This window comes from Fundulus heteroclitus, chromosome 7 (genome assembly GCF_011125445.2).
Source record: "Fundulus heteroclitus isolate FHET01 chromosome 7, MU-UCD_Fhet_4.1, whole genome shotgun sequence".
NCBI classification, from domain to species: Eukaryota; Metazoa; Chordata; class Actinopteri; order Cyprinodontiformes; family Fundulidae; genus Fundulus; species Fundulus heteroclitus.
The window spans coordinates 35,010,727-35,037,075 of record NC_046367.1 but is presented as its reverse complement, the minus strand read 5'-3'; the positions used below and the strand labels follow the sequence as shown (position 1 = coordinate 35,037,075).

At 36.0% G+C, this 26,349-nt stretch overlaps 1 protein-coding gene across 12 annotated transcripts in view; it reads right to left on the bottom strand.

Annotated features, from left to right (window-relative positions):
- Positions 1-26,349, bottom strand: part of stxbp5l (syntaxin binding protein 5-like) — a 206,221-nt gene that overhangs the window by 67,940 nt on the left and 111,932 nt on the right. For all 12 annotated transcript variants that reach the window (XM_036139550.1, XM_036139553.1, XM_036139551.1 and 9 more), the window contains exons 5-7: positions 17,061-17,195; positions 6,941-7,004; positions 885-968 (exon numbers count right to left, since the gene is read on the bottom strand). In XM_036139550.1, the coding sequence (XP_035995443.1) occupies positions 885-968; positions 6,941-7,004; positions 17,061-17,195 (283 nt within the window). The remainder of the gene's footprint in view (positions 1-884; positions 969-6,940; positions 7,005-17,060; positions 17,196-26,349) is intronic.

Genomic DNA, 26,349 nt, shown 5'->3' with positions numbered 1-26,349 from the left:
CTAACACAATTTGTTTGAAAAATTTAGTTTTTACATTCTTTAGATGTAAATGCAATTCATGCACATACTACATCTGCTGACCTTTGTCAACTCTAATATATCTGTAACATTTGATATAAAACTAATATTTGTATTACAATTTATATCTGTATAATATTTGTTTCATATTTAGATTTTAATGTGGTAGTTTTGTCCAATTTCTAATTGAAAGTGCATTTGCATTTTATCAGAAAGTCTCTCCTGACTGATATATATATATATATATATATATATATATATATATATATATATATATATATATATATATATCACCCGAGCATGTAGCTGTATATATATATATATATATATATATATATATATATATATATATATAAATAAATAAACAACTTAAGACTATTTTACACCACTAAGTGAATGCTTTTATTCTTCACTTATCTGCGGTTCTCCACCTGTTCCAGCTGAAGGGACTGTGCAACCTTTCAAAGGAAAACTTCAAGACAACTTGACCAGAGCAACTGTATTATTATTATTATGACCCTTTGAAGAAACAGTAATTGGATAATGACTGCACCATAACTGTGCTGCACTTTGCTGACAGTCCACATGTTGGCAAGCAAAAGGCTTCTATTATTCTACTCAACACTAAATGTTAAGTAGAAAATGAAATTATGACAATAGACTAGAGGTGTTTGAGTTAAGCAATTAACTAACAAGTGCTTTAATATCCAATGTGTTATTATTTCATAAAATAAAAAACAAAAAAGAAGTTAATTTCGAGAGAATATTTTATATCTCTGAGTAGTGTCCTTTTATTATTTTATTTATCTATTTAGAAATACACTTTCACGTGACCTTAGCTTATTAAAGCAAGTAATGGAGCTTACCTCATCGTAGTAGATTCTGAAGTCGGCCTTCTTGGCCCGGAGGTCCCATTGCACAATAGTTCCACCCTCAAATCCTATAAGCAACTGGAGAAAGAAATGACAAGAAATGGAAACCAGTATCAGAACACAAGGGGCATATTTCATTATATTTCTTTGCTGGAAAACCTAAACTCTTGATATTACAGCCAAATTTTTGTTTGCATAATATATGTTATGGAAATATGCCAATGGGAATGCAACTGGTAATTGGCGACACAATAAAGGATGTAGAAGGCACCCTTGGCCAAAGATCCAGCACTGCAGGAAAAGTGGGTGAAAGGTGGACTTCTCCTAGCCAATCACAATCATTGTTTTCAATTCAAAGCACTTTTTGCCAGAGGATTAATAACAAAGATTTAATATATGTATCTTAACTTCTCCCTATCACATGTATAGCTAACTGTAGACTATCCATAGAGTTTGAGTGGCATGGCAGATGAATTCTTTAAAGCAACATTTTGACATAATTGCACTGCATTTAAACCATTACAAGTAAAGCACAAAATGATGAGTGAGGCTTCCATTCACTGGTCTTATGTTTTACACAAGTCATGCATTTCTTACATATTCTGTGGGCAGAAGTTGTTTACAGAAAAAAAAGCGGTGCTAAAGACATAAAGACGTACACATCATATAAACAATATTGTTTAAAAACAGCACAGATATGTCAGTCTGTCTGAATATAGACTAAAGTTTTGTTTTGTAACATAAAATTTATTTCAGAAATTACAATTACAGGAAAACTGACCTCACCACAGAGTGCTTATTGTTTTCGGGGTAGAGTTACTTTACGCCGAAAAAATCTCTATTAATGCTCCCCTGCCTCCTCATTGGACAAATCACTAAATAAATCTCGGTTTTATGAGCTTACATTTGAGTTTGAGACTTCTATAACCCTTCTTTATTCTTGGGTGCATCAGTGCATAACACCATTGTGTTATGCACTGATGCACGGGTTTAGTGTTGCACATGTGACGTCCATCACTCCTTACAACTTTCAGCTACATGCTCGGCTGTTTTGTCCTCACTTTCTTTCTTTTAATCGTTCTTACACATCTGCCGACTGCAGAAATACATCTTTACAGAAACAGCAGCAGGATAATTTAAACATCTTTGCTCTTTCATTAGATATACAGTAACTGAGCTATTTTCAATTATTTTATGCATTTTAAAATTTTAGAGCCGCCTAAATTCCAGTCCTGTAACAAAATCTGCTAAAGTTCTTTTTCATGATATATTCAGGTTTAAATACAAAAGCGTCTAACTTTGATGTGTTAAAAAAATGGAAAGAGGGGAAATAAATTCATGTAGCACAAACTCATAAAATGGCATTTCAGGACAATTTGCATAAACATAAACATGCAGAAACCAAGTTTAATTCCAATCATTTCCGGCTCGATCAAATTCATATTGTTTAGAGTCCAACTTTAGAAACATAATGTTGAATTAACTCCTCACAACATAGAGTTCCAGTTGTGGCATGGCTTCAGATGGCAATAATAGTAGAAACTTTATAAATATTATAGAATATTAGAATGGGCAAATATAGGCCAGGATTCTCCTACAGTTATCTCTTGCTTATTAAGTTCAACTGTCATACTTAAATGATGTTCTCTTGTCCTTCCCATTTACAGAAAGTCTAAAAATCGGCCTCTGTGTCATGTCATATTCCTACATTATCGAACCATGAAGCTATGGATTACTTACTAAAAGTTTCCAAACACTGTGATGACTCCTATTACACTTTTTTTTGTATAAATAGTTGAAAATGATTCTAGCTGAGACTGAATAAATTGAATTTAAAGGCTGTCTATGTTTATTGTTGTGGGTTTTATGTTTTCAGATTATGTGTTGACATTTTTTTTTTATAAAGCTAACTAGTTACAGATTAATCTGTCTAAGATTTATTAATACAATATTAGATTACTTTACTGAAATTCATGCAGATGGTTTCTAAATTTGCAACTCCGGATATTTTCCATCTGGCTTTTTTCAAATATGACAGACATTTGGTTTAGATAGAGGCTCATTTGACATTATATACAAAGACCTTGAAGGTTTGAACAATTTCGGAGTGCCAGTACACAGTTTTTCTAATTTGAGATAAAACAAAAAATATTGTTACACAAAAAAAAATAATAATAATAACCATTATGTCCATAGGTCCTCTTGTCAGATGCTAATTACTAGACCCAGGCCTTGGCTGTGCTTTGAGATATTAACTTTTAAAACTACAAGTACAAAGGCACGTGTTTAAACCTAGCAGTAAAATAAGACTTAAAAGAAGCAGAAACCCAAGCGTAAAATACAAGCTTTTATAAATCCAACAGATATGGATTCTTAAATATATGTGAGGAGATAGGCTCTGAGCCTAATATGACAGCATCATCTGCAAACAACCTTTAAAAATGTTGAGGTATTTCATTACTAAGGTATGTAGCACTGCAAGCTGGACAGAAATTATTCTAAAATGGTTCCTTGTGGAACAACCACCTTACAGCTTTGAGAGTCGATCTTTACTGGGAACTCAAAAACATTATTCTCCATTTTCTTTTAGGAGTGAGGGAATCATAATAGCTAGGACTGTATACGTTTCTTTTCCAACCACAAATATTGAATAATTTATACTGTACTTACTTGAAAGAAAGGAAGAATCTTTTGGACCTGAAATCCTTTGGAGCCAAATCTATTTTAAATAATCTGTCTCTCTAACGTCTTCACATGCACTGACAGGTACAAAACTCTATGCAGGCTATACAAACCAGAAAAAAGGTAAGAGCAGATTGAAGCAATATGATCACAGATGACAAGAGGAGATCAGTAGTGCTGGGAGGAGCACAAACAGCCAGAGGAAATGGATCTCCTGCTGAGCAGAGACACTGTGTGACATCTCAAATATGGAAATGGGCGTGTGAAGCTGAGAATAAAAGATGCCCTTTAGAAACAACCTGTAACCTTGAGGCTTTGCTTTAGCAACGTCAAGAGTGAAGAAGAATGAATATGTACTTTTGGCATTCCGATAGAGAATCAATACAGCACGGTATGTTCTCAAAAAGTATGTAAAGTTTGACGGCAAACCTCATCGAACATGATGAATGGCTGGTTTTATATGGCTTTGACTTTGAGTTTGGAGTCAGGTTGTTGACATTACTCAGACTGCCTGAAAATGCAACAACTTTGGCACAACAGACAGGCAGTCTAAGGCGGTCTAAGTAGGCAGACAGAGCTCATAAACGTCTGGCAAAAGTCCATTTTTAGAAAAGAGACACATATACAAACCAAGTGCAGATTTCCAAGGGCAACCTAATAAATAACTAAATAAACAAACCAGGACAAGGAGACGAGTCACGACAAAGAAGTAAGACTACAATCGCACAAGTCTTGAAACAGTTTCTAGATGATGTGGCAAATAACTGACAGACTGTGAATATATATACACACGGCAAAGGTGAGGACAAACAGATGACAGCTGTGGAACAATTGACTAACAACAAAAATGTGTTGATCCAAGCAAACAGGGGAGTTATGTAACTGAACTGCACAGGAGGTGTGAGTGAGACTGCAAACAGAATATCGAAATTGAAAAAAAAAACGAAAAAACAGAATAGAAGCTTAAAACCACTGCAGACAAACTTAGGAGCTGGCATTTTTTTAAAAGGACAAAAAGAATAACAATACGACAGGAAGAAAAGCTGCTCTAACTTTGCAATACTTTTCCTTCTGATTTCCTCAACTGAAAACTTGTTATAAAAAAAACAAAACAGAGCCAAATCAGTGTGCAAGAAAGGGAGTTGCTCTCCATGAAGCAAAGTATTTTTTTTCCCTTGTGTTTTTGAGTCAGGCTTATAATTTTTATCCATCTGTAATCAAGCATAGACATGGGCCGTTACAGGTATAATAGTATATCAAGTTTAAAAAGAAAGTTAGATTCAAGGTGCTAACAATTTCCTATCACAATGCACTTTTAGTTTAAAGTTCTATAATGAGGTGCCAGTAAGATGGCTGAAATAGGGCTCTTGCACTTTTCCCGTGCTTGCAAGAAAGATGAAATCACTTGCACAGGAATGCCACTCCATTTCTCTTATTAGGGTGAAGCTGTGTTAAAACTACAGTTTGCAAGCTACAAGAGGCATGTCTATTAAGCAGCAGGCTTCCAATAAGCGACCTGAGCAGACAAGCTGACTAATTAATCCGATAGGATGAGCTTGTTGCCGACCTAGTATGTCACTATAAAGAACAGACCGATCGTGGGGTGTGGATATGTTCATGTCTTTTCATGGTGATTATATTGGCCTGGTCTGCTTTTTTTCTCCAAACTGGCTGTGTCTTCTGTCTAAAATCTGACAGAACCTTCGTAAACTCAAGGAGAAACTGCACCATGGCTTCATGACTTTAACAAAAGCTTAAAACAATATATACATTATCTAAATACTGTTATTTAGAATAAAAAGCAACCATTATTGCATTAACCCTGCTAAAACAATGCAGGGTCTGTATCATTAAATATTATAGGGATGTTTTCCGTGACAAATGTCCCTCTGTGTAAAATGAGAATCAGCTGCTTTATGTACACAAGTAGCGATAAAAAAAAAAAATAAAGTTCAGTGTCTAAGGACATTTAGAGGAGTCTAATTCTACCTCAGTCACGAGTAGTGAAATAAATATTAAGTGTGCACAGTAAAAACAGAAGGTAATTTAAAAAAAAAAGTGAAGCACAACACAGAGACGTCTCTTAGCATACCAATCGTTCATGTGGGCGATCTCTGCCTTGCGCGGTCCAGAGTGCAGAGAAGGATTGGGAACCATGAGGAGACAGAAATGACTCCTCAAATGCTAAATAGATAATGATGTAAGGCTATTTCATTGTGTAATAAAAGGATAAGCAAGCTACCAGTTCTCTAGGAAAAGTAGTTCTGCACAACTTCTTTTGCTATCTGGTGCTATGTAGAAAAATAGAAAAACATAAACCATGAGGCTTGAATTAGGAATTCGGAATTTATCCTTCACACTGTCCCTTTTGGTACTGTTTTGATGAAAGGTGAATAAAACTATAAACTAAAATGCAGCATTCTTCTTACTGCTCTGCTAGGTTTTAAATTAACATCTAATATTAAACTGTTAATTACAATTGAAAAAAAGATCTAATAATTTACAATGTATGGATTTATCATAGTCCCACAAATATCATGTTTCAATTTTATGTTACCTACATTTGATCTCAATGTAGAAAAATCCATTTTTATACTCCAATCTAAGATGTCTGGCCCCTACAGAAGTGAGTCTAAGATAATTCATGGCTATATGTCTTGAAAGGAGAGGAAAGAACAGCCGGGATGATTCTCTTGGTAGAAAAGCATATTTTCTATCTAAATTCAATCACCTGCCCAGAGTTTTTTTTTTCTTTCTTTTTCTCGGAAGTACCAGCTCTTTTTTCTGAGCAGTGAAATCTTTCCAGACGGTTCTCTGTAACTAACCATCTGGTACATCAGGTCAAAGCGCATATATATATATATATATATATATATATATATATATATATATATATATATATATATATATATATATATATATATATATATATATATATATATATATATATATATGAAGAGTAATTGCAGCATATATAAACCTTTGTCTCTCGTTCTTGTTAAGTTTCTCTTTATTTGAGGTATGCTAAATTTATTACAGAAATTGATATGCTACACTTTTTTTGTAAAAGCCACTGCCACTTCTGAGTCCACCTTGATTAGGATTGACTCTGAGATTATTATTATTTTTTTTAAATAGGTAGAGCTATAGACCCTTTACGCTTCTGTTTTCCTGTTAGCATAACATAACAAAGCAAGTGAGAGGAAAAAAAAGAAAGGGAAACACAAAAGTTTAAATAAAACATATTCCCTAAGGATTCTTTTGGTTAATAGAAGTTTAGCAAAGAGGAAAACGTAGGAGGAAGACTATGCGCTAAGTTAAAGAAGCCAGGAGATGTTGCGGAGCTCCTCTGTTCTCCACCTACTCACCTTGCCTTCATCCTTCGGGCTGTCGCTCAGATGAACTACAGGTCCTGGGTGAGTTTTAGTTGATCTGAGATGAGAAGGAAGATGACATATGTAACACAGGCATCTACTGTAAAGCTGCAAAACAACACTACAAGAAGACTTTACAATTTTTTCTTTTACCTATACAAGATGGAATACAACTGGTTGCCTAAATGAGGTGAAATATAGCTCCGTAAAACCAGGACATATATAGCACCTCTGTGAGAAAAATAACTATTACCCATTGACTGTACTTAGAGTGTACGGAGAGTACAAAGGAGCTAGGGCAGCACATATACGCTTGAAAAGATGGTTTGTTAGAACTGTAATTTTCCTGTAATAAAATTCAAGCTGACAACTACATTTAGTAAATTACCCTTTTGTGCAATAATACAGGTAATGAGCTTTCCGGAGTGCATTTCTTTGTATTCCGCAGGCTGCGCGACGACGTGCAATCTAAGAACCATTTACACACACCTTCAGATTCCCACGAAAGTAAGTGTCTAAAGTACAAAATGGATGCAGCCAGATTTGGTACATGCAACCTTATAACAAATACACTGATCTAAATTAGCGCACTTTGCATGAGGAGCACAGAAACTGAACTTATACTGCCTTGCAAAATAATTAGTACCCCCTAAAGCTATTGTGAATAGTCACATTACAACTACAGAATCTTATTGGGATTTAATGCGGGGGACCAATGTAAAGCAGTGTGTGATTGTAAAGCGGAAGGAAAAGGGTTCATGCGTTCTGAAAACAAAAATCTGGACAAAAAAAAAATGGTGTGGGCTCTTGTATTGAGCCTCCTTTACTCTGATAACATCTAAATAAAACCCACTGCGACCCCTTGCCTTCAGAAGCCACCTAAGTAGTAAATAGAGTTACCTGTGTGTAATTTAATCTTAGTATAAATAGAACTAATCTACAGAGGCCTGAGAGGCTTGTCAGGGAGCCTCAGGAAACAAACAGCATTACGACTTTTTGCTGCACGTTCAGTATCGCTGTCCGGGAACACAATAAAGTCGGTGGTCGTGACGTGACAGAATATGAAAAAGTTTGAAGGGTGTACATACTTTTTCAAAACATTGTGTCAATAATGTATCAACTTAACATTTGAAACAGGAGTTTGATGCCAAGGCAGTTTTATAAAGAACCATAGAGGGTGAATGCTGAAACCTAACCCTGCAACACGAGGTGGTCCAAAGACACAAACATATAGGTGAAATTCCAATTGTGTATCCAGTTTGAAACTGAACATCTCCACGTTTTCATAATGATGAACTAACCCACACACCTGACTAATACAACGTTCTCTTAGAGTTTATTTATGAAAAAGATTGATGCAGAGAAGAAAAAAAAATGCTCTCGGTACCTATTGAATTTTCCATGACCATGACTCAGGCCTGACGCTTGCTTTTGTATACAGAAGGCTGCATTCTTTGGCTGCTGAAAGCCTCCGCGCTGCTGACACCGATACGTGAATCTCAGGTGGGTTGCCAAGAAATTAGTGACTTTGTGATAAAGTTCCCCCCCGACAACTGACAAGGCCAGGCTTTGAAATCTACACAAAGTAAAGTAGGTACGGTGTTTTTGAGCGAGAATACAAATGAAGAGATTGCATCTATGAATAATGCTGCATTCTGAGGCTAAATATTTAATTAAAAAGGTTCAAAATTTCTTTGAAAATGTGTCTATTTTGCTCTAATAGATGAGACTCTTCGAACAGGTCTGTTGGCTCGGGAATCGTGATAAAGATATGACCATAGTATTTTTTTCTGTGCACATTTGAGGAGAATCCTATTGGTTTTGCTGAAATCCTGATGTTTTGTTGTTAGTCCCTAGGTGTTTTACTTCTTCAACTTTGTTACTTTAACTCTGTCAGCCCCCCCACCCCCACCCACACAAACCCACCTGTGTTCATTAACTATCCATCACTGCTGCACTTGTTCACCTCTGTGAGAGCATTAATGATGCGTTCCATTTACATCAGAACTGAGAATGACGTCACTCCTGCCTCAGCCACTGAGCAGCTGCGCGTTGAAAAACCAGTGGGATTTGCTAATTGTGGTGGACAGCATGCACACTAATTACTGTGAGTGATACAAGCAAATAATGCATTGTGAAACAACTTTTAAATCACAACACACTATCCTGATTCATCAAATAAGGTAATACCATACTGACCACAAAACAGCAAAGGTGATTTTGTTTTTGCTACTTTTTTTTGCTGCTAATTCAAATGTTTGTCGCTAATCTGAGTATGTATTTTGACCCTTCAGTCAACTATTGAGATACATAATAGGTGTTCTCCCATGGTGGTGATTTGTGGGGTGACTGTCTATTGCGTTTTTTTCCATCCAAATATCATGCAAACATTTTAAAATTTCACAAAAAGAAAAAACAAACAAAAACAAAATGTGGATTATCCAATTGTTTGGAGCCAATTTACCGGGCTACGCAAAGCATAATTTTGTCAGAAGTTGACTTTATACATGGCTGTAATAAAGATGAAGTAGAGGGTGCAAACAACACATTGAGAAAAACGGAAAGAGGTTTTCAGGCACGTGTTGCTATCGGGCACGTTGTAATTGTTCTGTCATGTCTACTATTACTGGTGATGTTACATTCTGTCCGGAGACGTGGAGAAAAAAGTTAATTTCTGTGCTCGTTATGGGAATATCTCCAAAAACTTCAGCAGCAGAAACAGCTGATCAGTCATGTGAAGTAAATGTTCGCTACGTTGGAACATATCCGGCAAATTCGTTTCCATCTCCCGTTTTGCTCAAAATCTCTTTTTCCAAAAAAGCCAAAAACCACCTCAAGCGAGTGTGAAAACTTTTTTGCAACACTGAGGAAGTTATTTTAAATGTTGCTATTTCCATCAACTTTTCTAATGCGATAATTCAAAATGTGCATTTGAAAATGTGGATGGATACACGGCTAGTGACAGTGGTAAATCAAAAGATAAACCAAGGAACATTATACAATGCAGGCTGAACACAACATAGGTGGGATTTTCTTCTTTTTTTTTTCTTTTTTTTGCCAGCAAAGGATTTGTCACATAAATGAAGGAAAACAACCAAATGTTACAGAGTAGCTTTGATAGTCAATACACATCTCATTTCAGCAAGGGACGATTTCTTTGAGTTATAACTGCATGTTCTCAACCAAAGGACTGAAAACATGACAACGTTGTGAAGCTCTAACATTAATTAGTCATTTTTAAAACCTTCATTTCCAGAAATGTCCAAAAATTTCTAAATTAAGTTTAAGAAAAAAAAAAACATGAAAACAACATCAATGAATTCACTTTATTGTCGTTTAAGTTAATCATATATTTCAGTCATATATAATTTAGTTATTAATTATAATTATATTATATGTAATTTAGCCTTCTATTAGTTGTCGACTTTCACAGGTTTTATATTATAATCTTTTTCTATTGTAATGGCTGCATTTTTATCTTTTCTCTTTTGGATGTTGTTTTTCTTTCTATTATTATTATTATTATTATTATTATTATTATTATTATTATTATTATTATTATTATTATTATTATTATTATTATTATTATTATTATTATTATTATATATTTTCTTTTATTTGTTTTATTAAAAGTCTGACTTACATTTTTCTTTTGGTATTTTTTGTTTCAACTCCACTTAGTTTCATGCTGGATCCGAGTATCATTTACATTAATTTGGTTGAAAACGTTTTTAAGAAATAAAGTTAGATACTATGTTGATTGATTTATTTATCAACTTTTAGATCCATAAGTACAAAAGGTACTGCTGCAGTTTTATTGACACCTTGTTTAAGTGAACAGCCTTCCAGACTTGTCATACTACATGCCCACAAGCCTAAGTTAGAATAATATAACATACAAATGTAAAATTTGGATTTAATGTCTGGCCATGTGTTGTATAAGGAATTCATTTGTCCAAGTAGTGGTATTGTTTAATGAACAGATGACCACATCAGTCCTTCAATAAGCTTTTAAGAAAGCTGCTGGTGTTCCAGTGTCTGTTAAGCAACGACGTTGCCAAAGAAAACAGCAACTCTTAAACAGTACAGCCTTTTGTGGCTTTGAGAATAAAAAAAAATGGAATAAAGCATCCCTCAGTGTATGCTGCAAAGTGACAGATAGAAAAATAATACTGAACTAATATAGAAACTGTATTTATTTATTTAAAGACAAATGCCATGCGAGGAAATGTTTATCTCCATCAGGACCGACGGCACCATGGCAACCTATCCTGATCAGACGAGGGGGAAAAAATCAACACGACAGCTGAAAGGGAGCTGGGCTGGGCAGGAAATAGCAAATCAGCTGCAAACATGTCAAGGACACAATAGATGCAAACTGCCACATATAGTTGTTTTATATCACATGTGCAAAGGCTTGGCTTCGGGCTGCCCGAACATTTACCATACGTCTAAAGATCAAACTTACATGTATTACAAGGATACAAATTGATGATTTATTTTAGACATGATTTATTTCTGAGAAAATATTATGTTTAAAAATGATTAATTATATGGATTTATTTTGAGAGCACCAAAACGGTTGATTTTGAATGTCTATACAATTACCAAATAATTACAGTCACTGGAGCGGGATGGGGTAGTAGAAGAATAATCATTTAACTCAACAAAAATTTCACTCAAGAAATGGCAGATATTACACTTTTTCATGAGAAATGAACTAAACGTAACTGTGGTTAGCTGCAGCACTGTCATAGTGTAGGGTGGACATGTAAATATCTCAATTAAAACCGGTTTGACCAATCCTTAGTTCATCATCTAAGCAACGACGCCAGTCCATGACAAGGCACAGTAGTGACGCACAGGACAGGCAACCGTGTTTGCTGACGTTCATACCAATGAGCAATTTCATAGCAAAGTGTTAACATATTTTCATGACAGCATCCAGGAATGAGGAGTTCACCACAGTTGAAATCTCTGTGACATGATAGCAGTATAACAGCATAAGCAGAGCAAAGCTCATCCTCTTTCCCCGTATACCGGCCAGAAATAAGAGTAGCCACCTGAACCTGGCTTGTCCTGAGCACCTGCAGGAAAGAATCTGAAATAATGTGAAAGAATTATAGATCCAAGAAGAGACATTATCCCTAATCACATCAACAAAGCCTCAAGGACACAGCATTGAAATCCCAGCTTAGAACGTCAGCGCCGTCAGACCTTAATGGTTAAACACTGCGAGCGATTCATTCCTGATAATCAAGTGGTGTCCTCATTTAGTAATTTTGTTTAAAAGTACTAACTTTGTAAATGTGGCTAATTAATTGTTAATGAGCCTTTGGTCTTTGTTAACAATTATTCATTGCCAAACCAAACATATTGTTTCATTCACAGCAGCCTATTATTTAAGTCTTGTAGCATTTGCAGTTGCGTTTTTGCCATCTTATGGGCATCATTTTGCTTCTCTCTTTTTTCTGAACTGATCGGCTGCATTTTAACATGGCTGAAATGAGAACCGAGCCGCCCTTATTCAAATATATTTAAGCTACCACTGTCAGAAAACTTTGATAGAAGCAAATTTCATCAAGAAATCATTTTCATTCATGATGTCTTGTCAACATCATTCTTATGGCTCCAACTTCTATGTTATTCATTTAAAAAGCACCCCACACAATATCTTTCCTTAAGTCTCATGGACTGTAAGACTTATTGATAAAGTTTGAACATTTGGCTTTGGGGTAAATGTAAATATTGCACTGATCAAAAATAATCACAGTGCTTATTTATGTAATGCCACTGTTATCTTCATTGTGGCTATTTATTTATGTTTAGAAAGCTAGTCACGACAATCATTTTTCCATAACCCCAAAGCTGCCATGCATTATAACAACTCATACATTTTTCTGTGCATATCACAGCATCAGGAAGTTGCTGAAAGCCTATTGTTTATTATCATGATCCTCCCAGCGTAAAGCTAGACGTGCCAGTGTTGATTACACAACGCAAACCGTGAACACAATTGCACTTATTATCGGGATCTATAACGTGTTGCCGAGTGAGCACCGAGCTGCTGTGTTCTCCCATGTCTCCTTGCATCTCATTTTTTACATCTCATTTCGGAAGAAATTTCCTGGAGACGAAATTGGGCATTAAATATGTTGCAAAGCTATTTGAATTTCAATGAGCGCCAGGTCCTTCCATTTTGGCTCTGCAGTCCCTGTTGAATTGTTGCTATAACAGACTCTTTTCAGGAGTGCACACTTCGGTTTGAATTAAATTAATCTATCTGTGAATGAGCGTTACACAAATAAACACTCTGAGAGCGCCGACGCACACAATAGAGCCGACAAACATGCACATGCTACTCACACCTATTTGAAAAAGTGAACTGTTTTTCTCTTGCTCACTAAATGATCCGCAGTGAAAAAAAAAACATAATAACCATGCTCATCCTTATTCATGTTCTGTGGAACGTCCATAGCAAACAATGATTTTCCCAAGTCTCTCTGTATGTTGATAGCAGAATAATGATTCTCTTCTGGTTAAACTTCTCATGAACTCTTGTTTAGAAAGGGACAGAGTGTTGACAAATGAATGAAATATAGAATGTATTACAGTTTATGTTAAAAGAAAAAACAATTCTTCTGCTGATGTGAATGAATGCTGTGCTGCCTCATGTAGAAGAAAATTTCAAATCTGTTATTTAGATTATGTTTTAGGCCTAAAATCAAGAAGTACTTTTGTGTGCCCACAGCTGAACAAAGGCTTACTGGGTATTTTGAAAGCTTGGATGTGTTTTTTTGTTTGTTTTTTCTGAAATAACTGTACAGAGCTTTGCAAAAGTTAAAATACACCTTCCCATTTTGTAATATTTAGACTTTTAACTAGTTTATTTTAATTTTAATGATAGACCAATGAAAAGTGGTGCATGACGGTAAAGTGGAAAGAAAATGGTTGATGTTTTTTTAAATTTCCATGCAAGTGAAAAATCTGAGACAAAAAGAGTTGCGTATATTTGGATTCATCCCATATTATTATTTAATTATTTATTTATTTTTCTGAACCAGTAATTTTGTAGTTCTTGCTGTATGCTTAAGGTTGTGGTCCTGCTCAAAGGTAAAACCTCTTTTGGAGACTCTAACAGAACTACAGCCATTTTCAGTAAATTATTATTATGCATTCTGATGAGGCTGATCTGTAAAATTAAATGTACCTTAAAAAAAAAAAACGATACAAAGATTGAACATACTTTTCACGAAACCCTAATTTCTGTATTATAGCTTTTTTTGTTTTATTTTTTTGTTCCGATGTAATATTGTAAATGTTTTCTTCAGCTGTAAGTAGAAAATCCCCACGATTTACAGAAATAAAGACTTGATTCTGTGTGTAAAATAGTAAATTAGGTTACTGCAATAAATTAACTTGTCAATGATATTCTAATTTATTGACTATGACTGTACAGTGAGTAAGTTGGTTTCTGCTTAATTTAGGCAAATCCAACCAGATTCGAGCAATGTTTAAACAGACAAAAGCCAAATGGGAAGAAAATAAGCACTGGGTTTATGAAGCAGAATAATAACTTGAAAAATTGATTATTATTATTATTATTATTATTATTATTATTATTATTATTATTATTATTATTATTCGTCTAAAATGATCTGGAAATGCATTGAAATTTGTTACCAGACAAAATATCAACAAAACTTAAAACTGAGAGAAAACATACTGATGCCAGCCTAACACTGTTCAGCATAAACACTGTAAGAACAAGACATAAGTTTATTGAAGACTTTAATTGTTTTTATCACCACAATTTGTATTAAACAGCTCAGATTACATCAACGCATGACTGAACATAAATATTTTTATTTATGGCTTTGTTGAAATATTATTTCAACAAAGCCAAATTTCCGATTATTTGATTTAGACAAATTGACAATTGACAATTTAGCAACGCAGATAAAAAAAAAAAATGCTTTGACACCTTCATTTAATCCCGGTACACTGTTTCTTTTACACTAGAAATTTGAATTTATTTTTGATTTATCTATTTCAAACTACTGTTTCTGTTTAATTACTTTTAATGTGTTGTTCTTTTAAAGTGCTAATAAACATGGGATTGCATGACATTGTCATCATCTTGTTTTATTGTTTTAATTATATGTTTCTTGATTTGCCTCATTTTGTTGTACATCACTTTGGCCCAACATTATTCGTAAGTGTACTACTCGCTGTGTAATTTCACTACACTACACAGCCACTGATTTTTCACATATATGTCTATATATATTTATAAATGTGGCATGCCTGTTCCAAAATGAGTCTGATCAGGATCAGGGAGAGAAAATCCTGATCAGGTCATTCTGCAACCTCTTGGCCAGCAACTTTGAACAAGAGCTTTACATTCTTGAAATTAATCTCTGCTTGGTTTCTTCCTAGAAAGAGCTACAAAAGAACAGAGCAGCAACACTTGCCGCCTAACACCGTAGCCCAACAAACTGATTGGCAGACATTCCTCCCACACCAACTCTTCAGTGTTAAAACTGCTCACTTTGGTTTGTGCTGACACGAGACAACAACACGGTTTAGAAAAAGACCGACTTATGACTGACACTGCAGCAGGGTGACTTGTCAGGGTAACACCAGAAGAGTGGCACATGGGTGGGTGAAGTCGAGAAAGAAATGGGCGTACAATGCAACTGAGCACCGTTTGTGTGTTTTCTTGTGCTCTTAGTTGTCAATCTGCAGCTGACTGTACGTAGGCTGCCAGTCTGCACAGCCAGCCGTGCGCAGATAAATGTCAGATGAGTAAATCCTGAAATTTAAAGCAACGATAACTCACAATATTGTTAGGTCTTTGTTCTGGTTTTCCTTCAGAATAAAAGGTTTGCATTCATCGTGTGATTTTGTTTAAATGTCGGTGCTTTCCAGGATTAATGGACTAATGTCTCAGCAGGATCTGGAAAAACTAATCTGTGCCATTTATATTTAGTAGAATTGATTACTGCAACGGTGTTTTCACAGGTCTGCCTAAAAAGTGGGTCAGACAGCTGCAGCTAATCCAGAACGCTGCTGCCCGCGTCCTCACTAAGACTAAGAAAGTAGGGCACATAACCCCAGTTCTAAAGTCCTTACACTGGCTCCCTGTATCTCAGAGAATAGACTTTAAAATCCCTCTGTTAGTCCATAAATCCCTGAATGTCTTATCATCTAAATACATCACAGACTTGTTATCAGTGCATCAACCTTCCAGACCACTTAGGTCATCTGGCTCCAGCCTACTCTGCAGAACCAGAACCAGAACCAGACATGGAGAAGCAGCGTTTAGTTCCTATGCTCCGCTTATCTGGAACAAACTTCCAGAAAACTGTAAAAGTGCGGAAAGCCTGAGTTCCTTTAAACCAACATTAAAAACACATTTGTTTAGGATTGCCTTCGACTGTTCTAGTGAAACTGTTTTACTAAAATATCATTAGTTTAAATTTGTAGTCCAATTGTTTTCAATATTTGCTTTTAATTTCTTTTTTTGCATGTTTTACTTTGTTTACATTTTTATGCATTTTATTTCAACTTGCTCTTATTCTGTTTTTATTTTCCCATGTTTTAACCATACTTTGCACTGTCTTCGTACTGAAATGTGCTATACAAATAAATTTGCCTTGCCTTGCCTTTCGAGATATGAACTGACATAAGCAAGAGAGGGAGGCTAATATCAAAGTGAATACTTAGTGGATAAGAATTATTTTCAGAATCCTGTTGCAAACATTATAACAAAGCAAACTAAAACATCATCACTTATCTGCCCAGTGCTCATGTATTCACTGAACGATTTCTCCTACTTCTAAAAAGTGCCTTTATGCCACAAGATGCACAACAAAAGACAGGCTTAGATTTAAAGTTGATGCCATTATAGGTTCTGACGTGGCAGCTGTTTTTTAAAGCTCAAAGAACGACAACTATATTTGCAATCAATACTTAGCAACCAACAAACCACCTTAAAAATCACCATCTGCAGCTCCACCCTATTCTTTATTCTAGCAAACGAAAAATCTCTCCTGCTAGTGTAATAACAGTGGTCAGTCAGGTGTGGTGTCTGAAAACAGTAGATACTTACAGTTCTATGGCCTTGTTCCACATGATAACATATCCAGACAAAATAAAGGACTCGATGTTGACGATGTGTGTGTTTCCACGCTCTGTCCCCACATAGAGCCATTTACTCTGAAAAGGCAGGTGGCAAAAAGTGATCCTAGAGAGCAAAGAGGGGGGAAAAAATGAACAAATATCAGAATATGATGCAGGAGAACGAAAGTGGAGGAATTCTTATGCACCAAGACTGAATGATTGAACACTACATTCTTTCATATGTATGCAAATGAAACATTGCAAGCCAAAACCCTGTAGAGCTGGGAATATCATTGAACAAAGCACTCCAACAACATGACTTAAAGTAGTTTTTGGTCGGTCAGGTTTTTGTGGTGTTCACCATAAGATCTACGAGATCTGTCAAAAAAGCTTTCTGAACTGATTTTCTTTCAAATATAACCTAAATGACACAAAACAGCGTTAGAGGTCAGTTATTATTATTATAACATAGAGCCTGAACATATCTTAAAAGTGAGAAATATTCAATCATAGCCAATAAGTTTTTTTTATTATTATTGAAAAGTTAATTTATTTCAATTCAATCAGGATAATGCATTATATAGATTAACACAGACTGATGATGTTTTAAAGCCTCTATTTCTGTTAATTATGGTTTTGTTCCCGCCTCCAGCTAGTAAAAAAATGCAGAATTTAAGATTAAAACTGCATCAGAATGATAAACAGCTTTTTTTTCATGCAGACATTCAGGATTAATGAAAAGCATGTTTAATACCAACTTAAACAACTTTTTCTTTTTTCTAAATGTACTTTAAATCTGACAAGCCTCTCCGAAATACATCTCCTAATTATTGAATATGACTGTGGATATGTTAAAATCAGCTTTTTTTTCTTGTTTTTCGAAATAGATGAACATTTTTGAAAACTAGAAAAAAATCTGCTATGGCAATAGAAAAAAAAGTGTTTACCAATTGCAAGAGTTGAAGGATGGAGCGAGAACTTGCTACAAAGACCATCTCTGTAGGAACTGTAAGTAAACTCTGTCAAAGTACAGAGGTGAAGAGCACAGACTTATTTTCACCCATAAAAAAAAATATTTCTAGGGGAAGGACTTCCAGCAATATGAAACTGCTATAAACATGGCTTTGATGAGGAACCAGCCAAAGCTAAGGGACAAGGACACAAATCAGTTCTTCTTCATTGATACAAAGACAATTGTATCAGGGTAATAGCATACAACCTAAGGTTTTTTAGGTATTACAATGTTTTTTTTTTTCTTATTTCTTATTTTTAAATTACTATCAAAGTGTTCTCTGTCAGAATAAAAAACGTACTTATATCAGTTTAGATGCATTAAACCAATACCCTCGCATCTCAAATGTCCCTTCTACATTTTTTCTCAGTTTCTATGCTAAATGAAAGACAAGAGTGTGTTACTGCAGCTGCACTCGGACCATATATCGTAACTTTAACTTTTCTCCCCTTCACTGGATGAGCAGGATTAGTGAGAAGCGATTTATAGAACCAAACAATATGTTTTGGAAAATTAGCTGTAGACAGACCTACAGAGTTTGAGATACTTGAGAGACAGTGTCCTCAGATCAATGTTTTGACAGCAACGTCAAAACATAAAAACAATTCTAATAATGCAGTGAAAAGTAAGACTTGCACAATCAATGCATGTCTCACAAATATAATATGGGCAATTCTCATGATACGTTTTTTGTGTGGAATGTGATGATTCACTTGATGCACATTAAAGTAACAATGCTAGGAAGAGCCGAAACACAAAGCCAGAGTGTCTGGGCTTATCCTTGTAGTGAAATACAGGCAGAATGGACGTTAGACAGAACACTTTTAAATCCCTAAACGGGGTGCTGGTTTTTTAGGTTTCCAAGCTACTGTTCTTTCTGGATACTTTCTGGAGCTGGTTCCTTTCGTGTCACTAATTTAGTTTTGATAGACATTGTTTTATACACCACTTTCTGAGTTTGGCATTTTAAACTGGACATTCATTCAGTGTCATTTTTTGACTGCCTTTTCAGATGGATTTGCTTGCATTTTATATGCAATGCTTTCTTTTTTAGATATTTCCTGATTCCAGGCATATATATTGATATATAGATGTATATATATATATAGATAGATGTAGATAGATAGATAGATGTATAGATGTATAGATGTATAGATAGATAGATAGATGTATAGATAGATAGATAGATGTATAGATAGATAGATAGATAGATAGATAGATAGATAGATAGATAGATAGATAGATAGATAGATAGATAGATAGATAGATAGATAGATAGATAGATGGATAGGTATTACTGGAGCTCAAAGTGCTACAAACCAGGAAAACATTCAAAGAAAAAAGTTATAAAAGTAAAGTTATGTACTAATTAGAGCCATCCGCTCATTGGACCAACTAATTAAAAAAAAAAAGTTATGTTTTCAAGTTTTGTTGCTGGCTACTTTTTACTTTATTGTAAGTCTCATTACTGCACATCACTCAGTCAAACAAGTCAGACAGTGACTCATTTCCACAAGCCAAACCATGACTCATTCAGCATCAAGGTTTTCTTTAGAATCCAGATGTCATTACTAACCTTTGCTCTTCCTACTCGTTATGTTGTCAAACCTGCTGAAGACTTCTTTCATGCAATAACTGTAGACTTTCTATAAAGCAGCACACAATCAAGCATCCGTTAAATTCAGACTCGCCAACTGCTGCATAAATCCCCTTTTCAGTTTTGTTTTATTTTAGTAATGGATGAGAAGAAATATTTTGCAGCAACTGTTACATTATCACACATGCTTGACATTTCGGACGTTTTTAACAGAGTTATGTAGCTTTTCAATGCAGCAGGAGATTGACAGGCGGTTTAGTGCGACAGTATAACAATAATAATATTAATATGTTTTGTTGAGAGGTGCCTTTCAGGACACAAAAGGATGCTGCACAGCTAAAAGCCAATGTCCAATAAAAACAGTAAAGCATACTCTGCACCGATCCACTGTGGGTAAGAGAGAGCTGAGCTGAAAGGCAAAGCTCTCGATTTACTGATCGGTCTAGGTTTATACTCTAACTTATGGTAATGAAATTTGGAATCTTGGAAGCAAGCGGCTAAAGTGAGCTTCTTCCGCAGCCGCTGCTCCTCCACATAGAGAGAATTCCCAGGGGGTAGCCCAAGACATACTGGAGAGATTATATCTCCTGGCTGGCCTGGGAACATCTAGGGTTTCCTCTAGAGGAGCTGGAGAAGGTGACTCTGCTGAATCTGCTGTCCCCACAGCCCACATAAGTGGAAGTTAAAGAGTATAGGTACGGGTTTTGGGTGAAAGGTCAACACAAAGTGTAGCATATTTGTGAAGGTGAAAGAAAAAATGTTTTTGAAAATGTTTCACAAATATAAATCTGAAAATTATGTCTTACAGTTGTATTCATTCCCTCTGGTTCAATATAGATCTCTTTTGTAAATGAGACCACAGGTTTTAAGGAGATTCCCTTTCTAAATAAAAGTAAATAGAAATAAAATACTTTGTAGAACCACTTTTTGTTGAAATAATTCCACTGTAGCTCTGGTTGCATGTGTGTTGTTGTCCTCCTGTAATGTGAACCTTCACCTTGGCTGCATGTATTTTGCAGCTTCTAACGGGTTATCTTTCACATCATCATCTATCTTCACATCATCATCTATCTTCTTTTTATCTATTTTCCCATTGACTCCTAGAAAAACATCAGTATTGACACAGCATGATGCTTCCAACATCATACTTCACCCTGAGGATGGGGTTGGTGCATCTAGAATTTTGCATGAGCCAGAACCTCCCTCCACATGCTTGCTTTGAAAACCATGCATGCTTTTTCCTCCATTTCACAATTATGCATTACATTATATCCACATAAGATACACTGGTGTGTGTGATTGTAACATGGAAAAGTCCAAGGAGTATGAATACTGTTGCAAGGCGCTGCCTGTCATATAGGACGTCTATGTATAACCTACAACTTATAATTGGCCTCAGTCTGTTATTATGGATGCCCGTTGTCTTTTATATCTTGGAAACTTATGAGAATGAGTTTTGCTTCTTGACTTCTCTTCACATTCTATTGTGATCATAGAAATGCTCACCCAGACTTATGTTTGTTATACTGTTTATTGCTCTGCTCTGTAAAACCTAGTTATATATTGCAGCTAAAGCAGTTATTATTCTGCCAGTGGCTTGTATAATTTTCACCATGTAAAAAATGATCAGCACACAGTTACACTTGTCTATGCTGATTACTTTCCAGAAGTGCAGGGGTAGAGGGATCTCACTGGGCTTCAGCCCAGTAGCCACTCATCCTGCAAGCTGCTGGATTATTTGATAGGAGACAAATGAGATGGCAGACAATTCAATAAGGATTTTAGGGGCTTAAGGTGATGACAATATCAGAATTGGTGGTGGTAATTTTCTTTCTCGCAAAAGAGGATTATACAATTTCTGCCTTCCAGAAAATAAATTTACTGGTTGCAAACTACACGTTTCCTTTAAAACAGAAGTTATTTACGTAATGTTCTTAAATTATTTTGTGTAATCCAGTTACATTAAGGCCAGCTAGAGGGGACACTTTGTTTCTAAATCCATCATATACTTTGACTCTCGGGCATTACTGTGCAAAAAATGTTAGTTAATCTTCTGAATTAATAAAAGACTCCTGGTGAATGGATTTGACAAACAAACAGAAATTCAAGTTAGAATGTGAAATATATTAGAGTTAGTCCTTTTCTTTGGTTCCCACCAGATCTGTGGGTGAGGGGTGCGTGATCCTATTTATTAACAACGTTAAAACCAAAGGGTATAGCTAAATACAGTAAAATGACCCATAATGCCCTGTTTTCCTGTTGTGAGGGTGTAATTACTATGATATTATGGCAGAGTCTCATTGCATTGGATATTAGGCTGTATGAGGACCCACATTTCCCTCGGCAGCACACACAGGCAACAGGATGGTAACGGAGGCATACAAAACATCTAAAGCTCAAACATTGGAGTCTTGAGGATCACCAAGTCGCCATAACAACCACTTGATGCTTTCTACATAGTGAGAGAGAGATTCATGTAAGTCATGCTAGAAAAAATAACAACACACTATTTATTTTTCCTACAATCACAAAGGTAAACATGTGGAATTTGCTAAAATCAGTTGGAACATCCACTGGTGAAATCTTACCAGTGGGGGGTTTGCAGTGGAGGGATTAGAGCAGTAACCTCTACTTAAAAATAAATCAGTCTACAGTCACTCGCATACTGCTGGATTTTTAAGTCTGGTTGGCCCAGTCTACAGTCTACATTCTTTCCACTGCTTTTTTTCCACCAGCAAAGGTTGCATGAATTTGTTATTTTGTAATTAAAAAGGACCAAATTTTATTTCACTGTCGCCATTGTCTGACTCTTCCGTTTGCATCCAAATGTTTGAGTGACATCTGCACCTGCACATCTAAGCTGACAGGGGTGTGACTTTCTTGATATGTATTTTGAATTAATCTGATTGGATCTATGGTCACGAGCTTTGGGTCATGACCGAAAGAACGAGATCCCGGATACAAGCGGCTGAAATGAGTTTTCTCCATAGTGTGTCTGGGCTCTCCCTTAGAGATAGGGTGAGGAGCTCAGTCATCCGGGGAGGACTCAGAGTAGAGCCGCTGCTCCTCCACGTCAAGAGGAGCCAGTTGAGGTGGCTCGGGCATCTGGTCAGGATGCCTCCTGGACAGCTGGCCCAAGTGGCTGGGGAGAGGGACGTCTGGGCCTCCCTACTGAAGCTGCTGCCCCCGCGACCCGACCCCGGATAAGCGGAAGAAGACGGACGGACGGACGGACGGACTGATTGGATGAAGGATGACACAAAAAGGGCCGATTGGCTACGGGAGCTGAGAGTTGCAACCCAATGACAATCTTTAAGTATTCAATTAGAGACCAGCAGGAATTCACATGGAAGTCAAAAGATTACAAACGTACATAAACACCTCACCTGCCCAGTGCCCCTCACCATTGTATATAGGTATTAATTAATGGAGGATTCCCCCCTTTGAGTAAATGTATTCAAAATGAAACTTTTTTCAAAGAAAATTATATTTTTGTTGTGAATTGATGTCTCTGTAATAAAAGATGACTTAATTTCAAGACATTTTACGCATCTCTATTTATTTTCCTTTCCATTGCTATAAAGTGCATTTATATCAAATTTTACAGAAAGATGACAGACTAGCTTGGGCAAAGAAATCCGCAAAGGCAAGATAGAACAGTGAAGAGGTTAAAGACACCTGTACTCTTCTGAGAGAGGTAAAAGATGGAGCTTAAAGATGCAGCTCTCCTGACTTAAAGCAGAGGAACCAGGAAACACAATTTGTGTAACAACTACCAAAGAAGACAGGAATAGAGTGAGTTTAGCTGCCTTTTGACTAGGCGGGGAGCAAATACCCTTAATGAAGTAAACAGATGTAGAGATTAAATAAATTGGTAGCATCACCCGGGGAAATGGCAACCTTGCCATCTGCTCTGCGTGACTTGTGACGACTGCTAAAAGAATTCCATAAAGACTTACTGTATCATTAACCAACAGCTATGTGCCATAATGATGTCTACATTAGCTCAAACAGCTTCTTTCTGCAGAAAGGAAAACAATAGAAACTGTCCAGTGTGTCATGTATTGCAAAATCAAATTTTGTAAGGACCATCTTCAATATTTATTTATTTTTTTTTCACAGCAGCACGCCAGTCACAGAAGACTGGCAGGCACAAGCTACTGGTTGACAGTTGTCACAAAACAATTCTTCAGACACTATTCTTTTGGGATCCCAGTAGGGTGTTAGGGCGCTAATTGTCAGAGATTCAGCCCAGAGACACAGAGCTAAATGGAAAGGCACTGCTCAGCTTCTAGTGGGTGACTCACGGTGCCGTTTGCCTTCTTTTGTCTTAGATGGTGATTCAGTGCTCCTCCGCTGTGAGCAAGTGGTTCTGCCTCCTACTATTTCGCACCAGAGTCAGGAAGAGAACAACTGCTGGAGGTTTTCAATGTATTTGTTAGAAATCACCTCAGAAAGTTTGTGTCAGGATAGGTAGCTTATATGTATCACATATCTATGGAGGTAATCTCTGGACTACAAGTTTAATAGTCTTCTCATCTTAAAACAGCTTTTTTTTTATTCAACTAAGCAAAATTATTGAACGGAGGATGTATATGAACAGCAATTTTCAAGTCTTTCCACATAGTCTCAATTAACTTTAGATTCTAACTTGTCGTTGTCCTCCTGAAAGGTGAATCTTTGCCCCACCTTCAAGTCCGTAGCGGGTTTGTGCCAATCTGCAAACAGGCATTTTATGGCTTTTTTCCCTGAAAGGCTTTCTTCTTGTCACTTTTACATAAAGGACACATTTATGAATCTGTTGCTCTGATGCTTTTTTGGTCTTACCATGGGCCACGTTGCTAAACTGACTATAGCTGCACTTGTTCAACCTGTTCATTTGGATGGCAATGTTTTGGTAGGTTTGAAGACGTGCCATACTCTTTCTGTGTTTATATGTGAGGTTTCACCGCTTTGAAAGATGGTCCAAGTTTGGTATCTTGTTTTATAACATTATTCTGCTTTAGTCTTTTACACAGCTTTACCATTTTCAGTGCAGATCCTATTCTTTCTTATTTGATTGACATTGATAAATCAACTTATTGCTAAAGTGTTGTGTGGGAAGACTATCATTACCTACATGGAAATCTTTGAGCTATTCTTCATGCCCTTGTTGCCCTTTGATAATCTAATCACTGCCAGATTATATGATGAAATAGCTGGTCATATTTATGCCTTTACTGGTGTAACAACAGAAAAATGAAATTTTTGTGCAGTGATAATTAAAAACAAGAGTACTCGATGTTTTGAAAGTTTGTCATTATGAAGATTTTGATTCAACATGGTATTTTCTTTGTTCAAAGCTAAAATGTTTTGCCATTGCACCTTTCTTAAGTTACCTATTTTAAATTAAGTTCAATCATCAGCAAACTGCAGCTAAAAGTTATTGGATTTTGTGGGTACTTGTGTGCTGCAACAAATTTAACGCCTACAATGACACTGTGACCCTGCACACTTTTGAAAACAGAATGCATTCACTGTTCAATGAACTCAGCACTTTTTTTTTAAATGTCCTTGCCTTTGAAAAAAGTCAGAAAAGTTGAAAACAAGCTTATAAAACTGCTCTCCTAGTCTTATGGTAGTATGAATATTTCTGTAAAAAACTGACTTGCCTTTTTTGTTAGGTTACGAGAATGTATTTCTTAACCCATTACTTAGGCTCCCTATACACAAGATCAAAATTGCTCCACAATCTGTTTGCCAAATAACTGCTCATTCTAGTGGTATGTTGCCACCATTGTATCATATCTTCAGATGTTTCTTCACAATCAATTGTTCTTTCCATTTCTCCATCTTCTCCTACTGACGAGCATGACAGCTTGACAAATACACTTTCTGTTTGAGCAGCAGTTTGAAAAATCTAGATAAATATTTACTCTTCCTGTAACCAGCCAATGTGCGATTTGGAGGAGTGCACGCTTTTCTCAAGCAAGGAAACCTATTCTACTGTAAGCCTAGTGCATCCTGTCAACGGCATTGCATTCACTGGCCTAGAGAGCACACACTGTTCATTAGTTATTTATTTGGATCCTTTTAGTTACAACCGATGGTGGGTGTAATGCAAAAAGTAGCTGCCCTGCCAAGAGCATTACAAAAACTTAATTCAAGTGTTAGTAGTTCAGTGTGGAGATAATAACCAATCTGATGATAAATCCACAACAATGTGCACAGGCCACGCATAGGAAAGCTACATTATTGATACCAGATGTGTTGATATTGAACCACTACAGTCTCCCTGAAAAGGTATTTCCAAAAGTATTTTTTTTCTTTTTTCTCATTATCCTTGGATTTTGGTTTCAGATTCTCAGTGCTTAAATTCTTATACATTGAGTTTTTGAAATGTATTTATATCATGATCAGAGTTGCAGTGTTTAGCTACTGTTTTTCTGTGCAGATTCCTTTTTCATTTTGTAACTTTTCTTTCCTTTAGGTCTGTGTTCTATTTGTTACTTGTTTTTCTGTTATTCAATTCAATTCAATTCAATTCAATTTTATTTATATAGCGCCAAATCATGAAACATGTCATCTCAAGGCACTTTACAAAGTCAAGTTCAATCATATTATACAGATTGGGTCAGATTATACAGATTGGTCAAAAATTTCCTATATAAGGAAACCAGTTGATTGCAT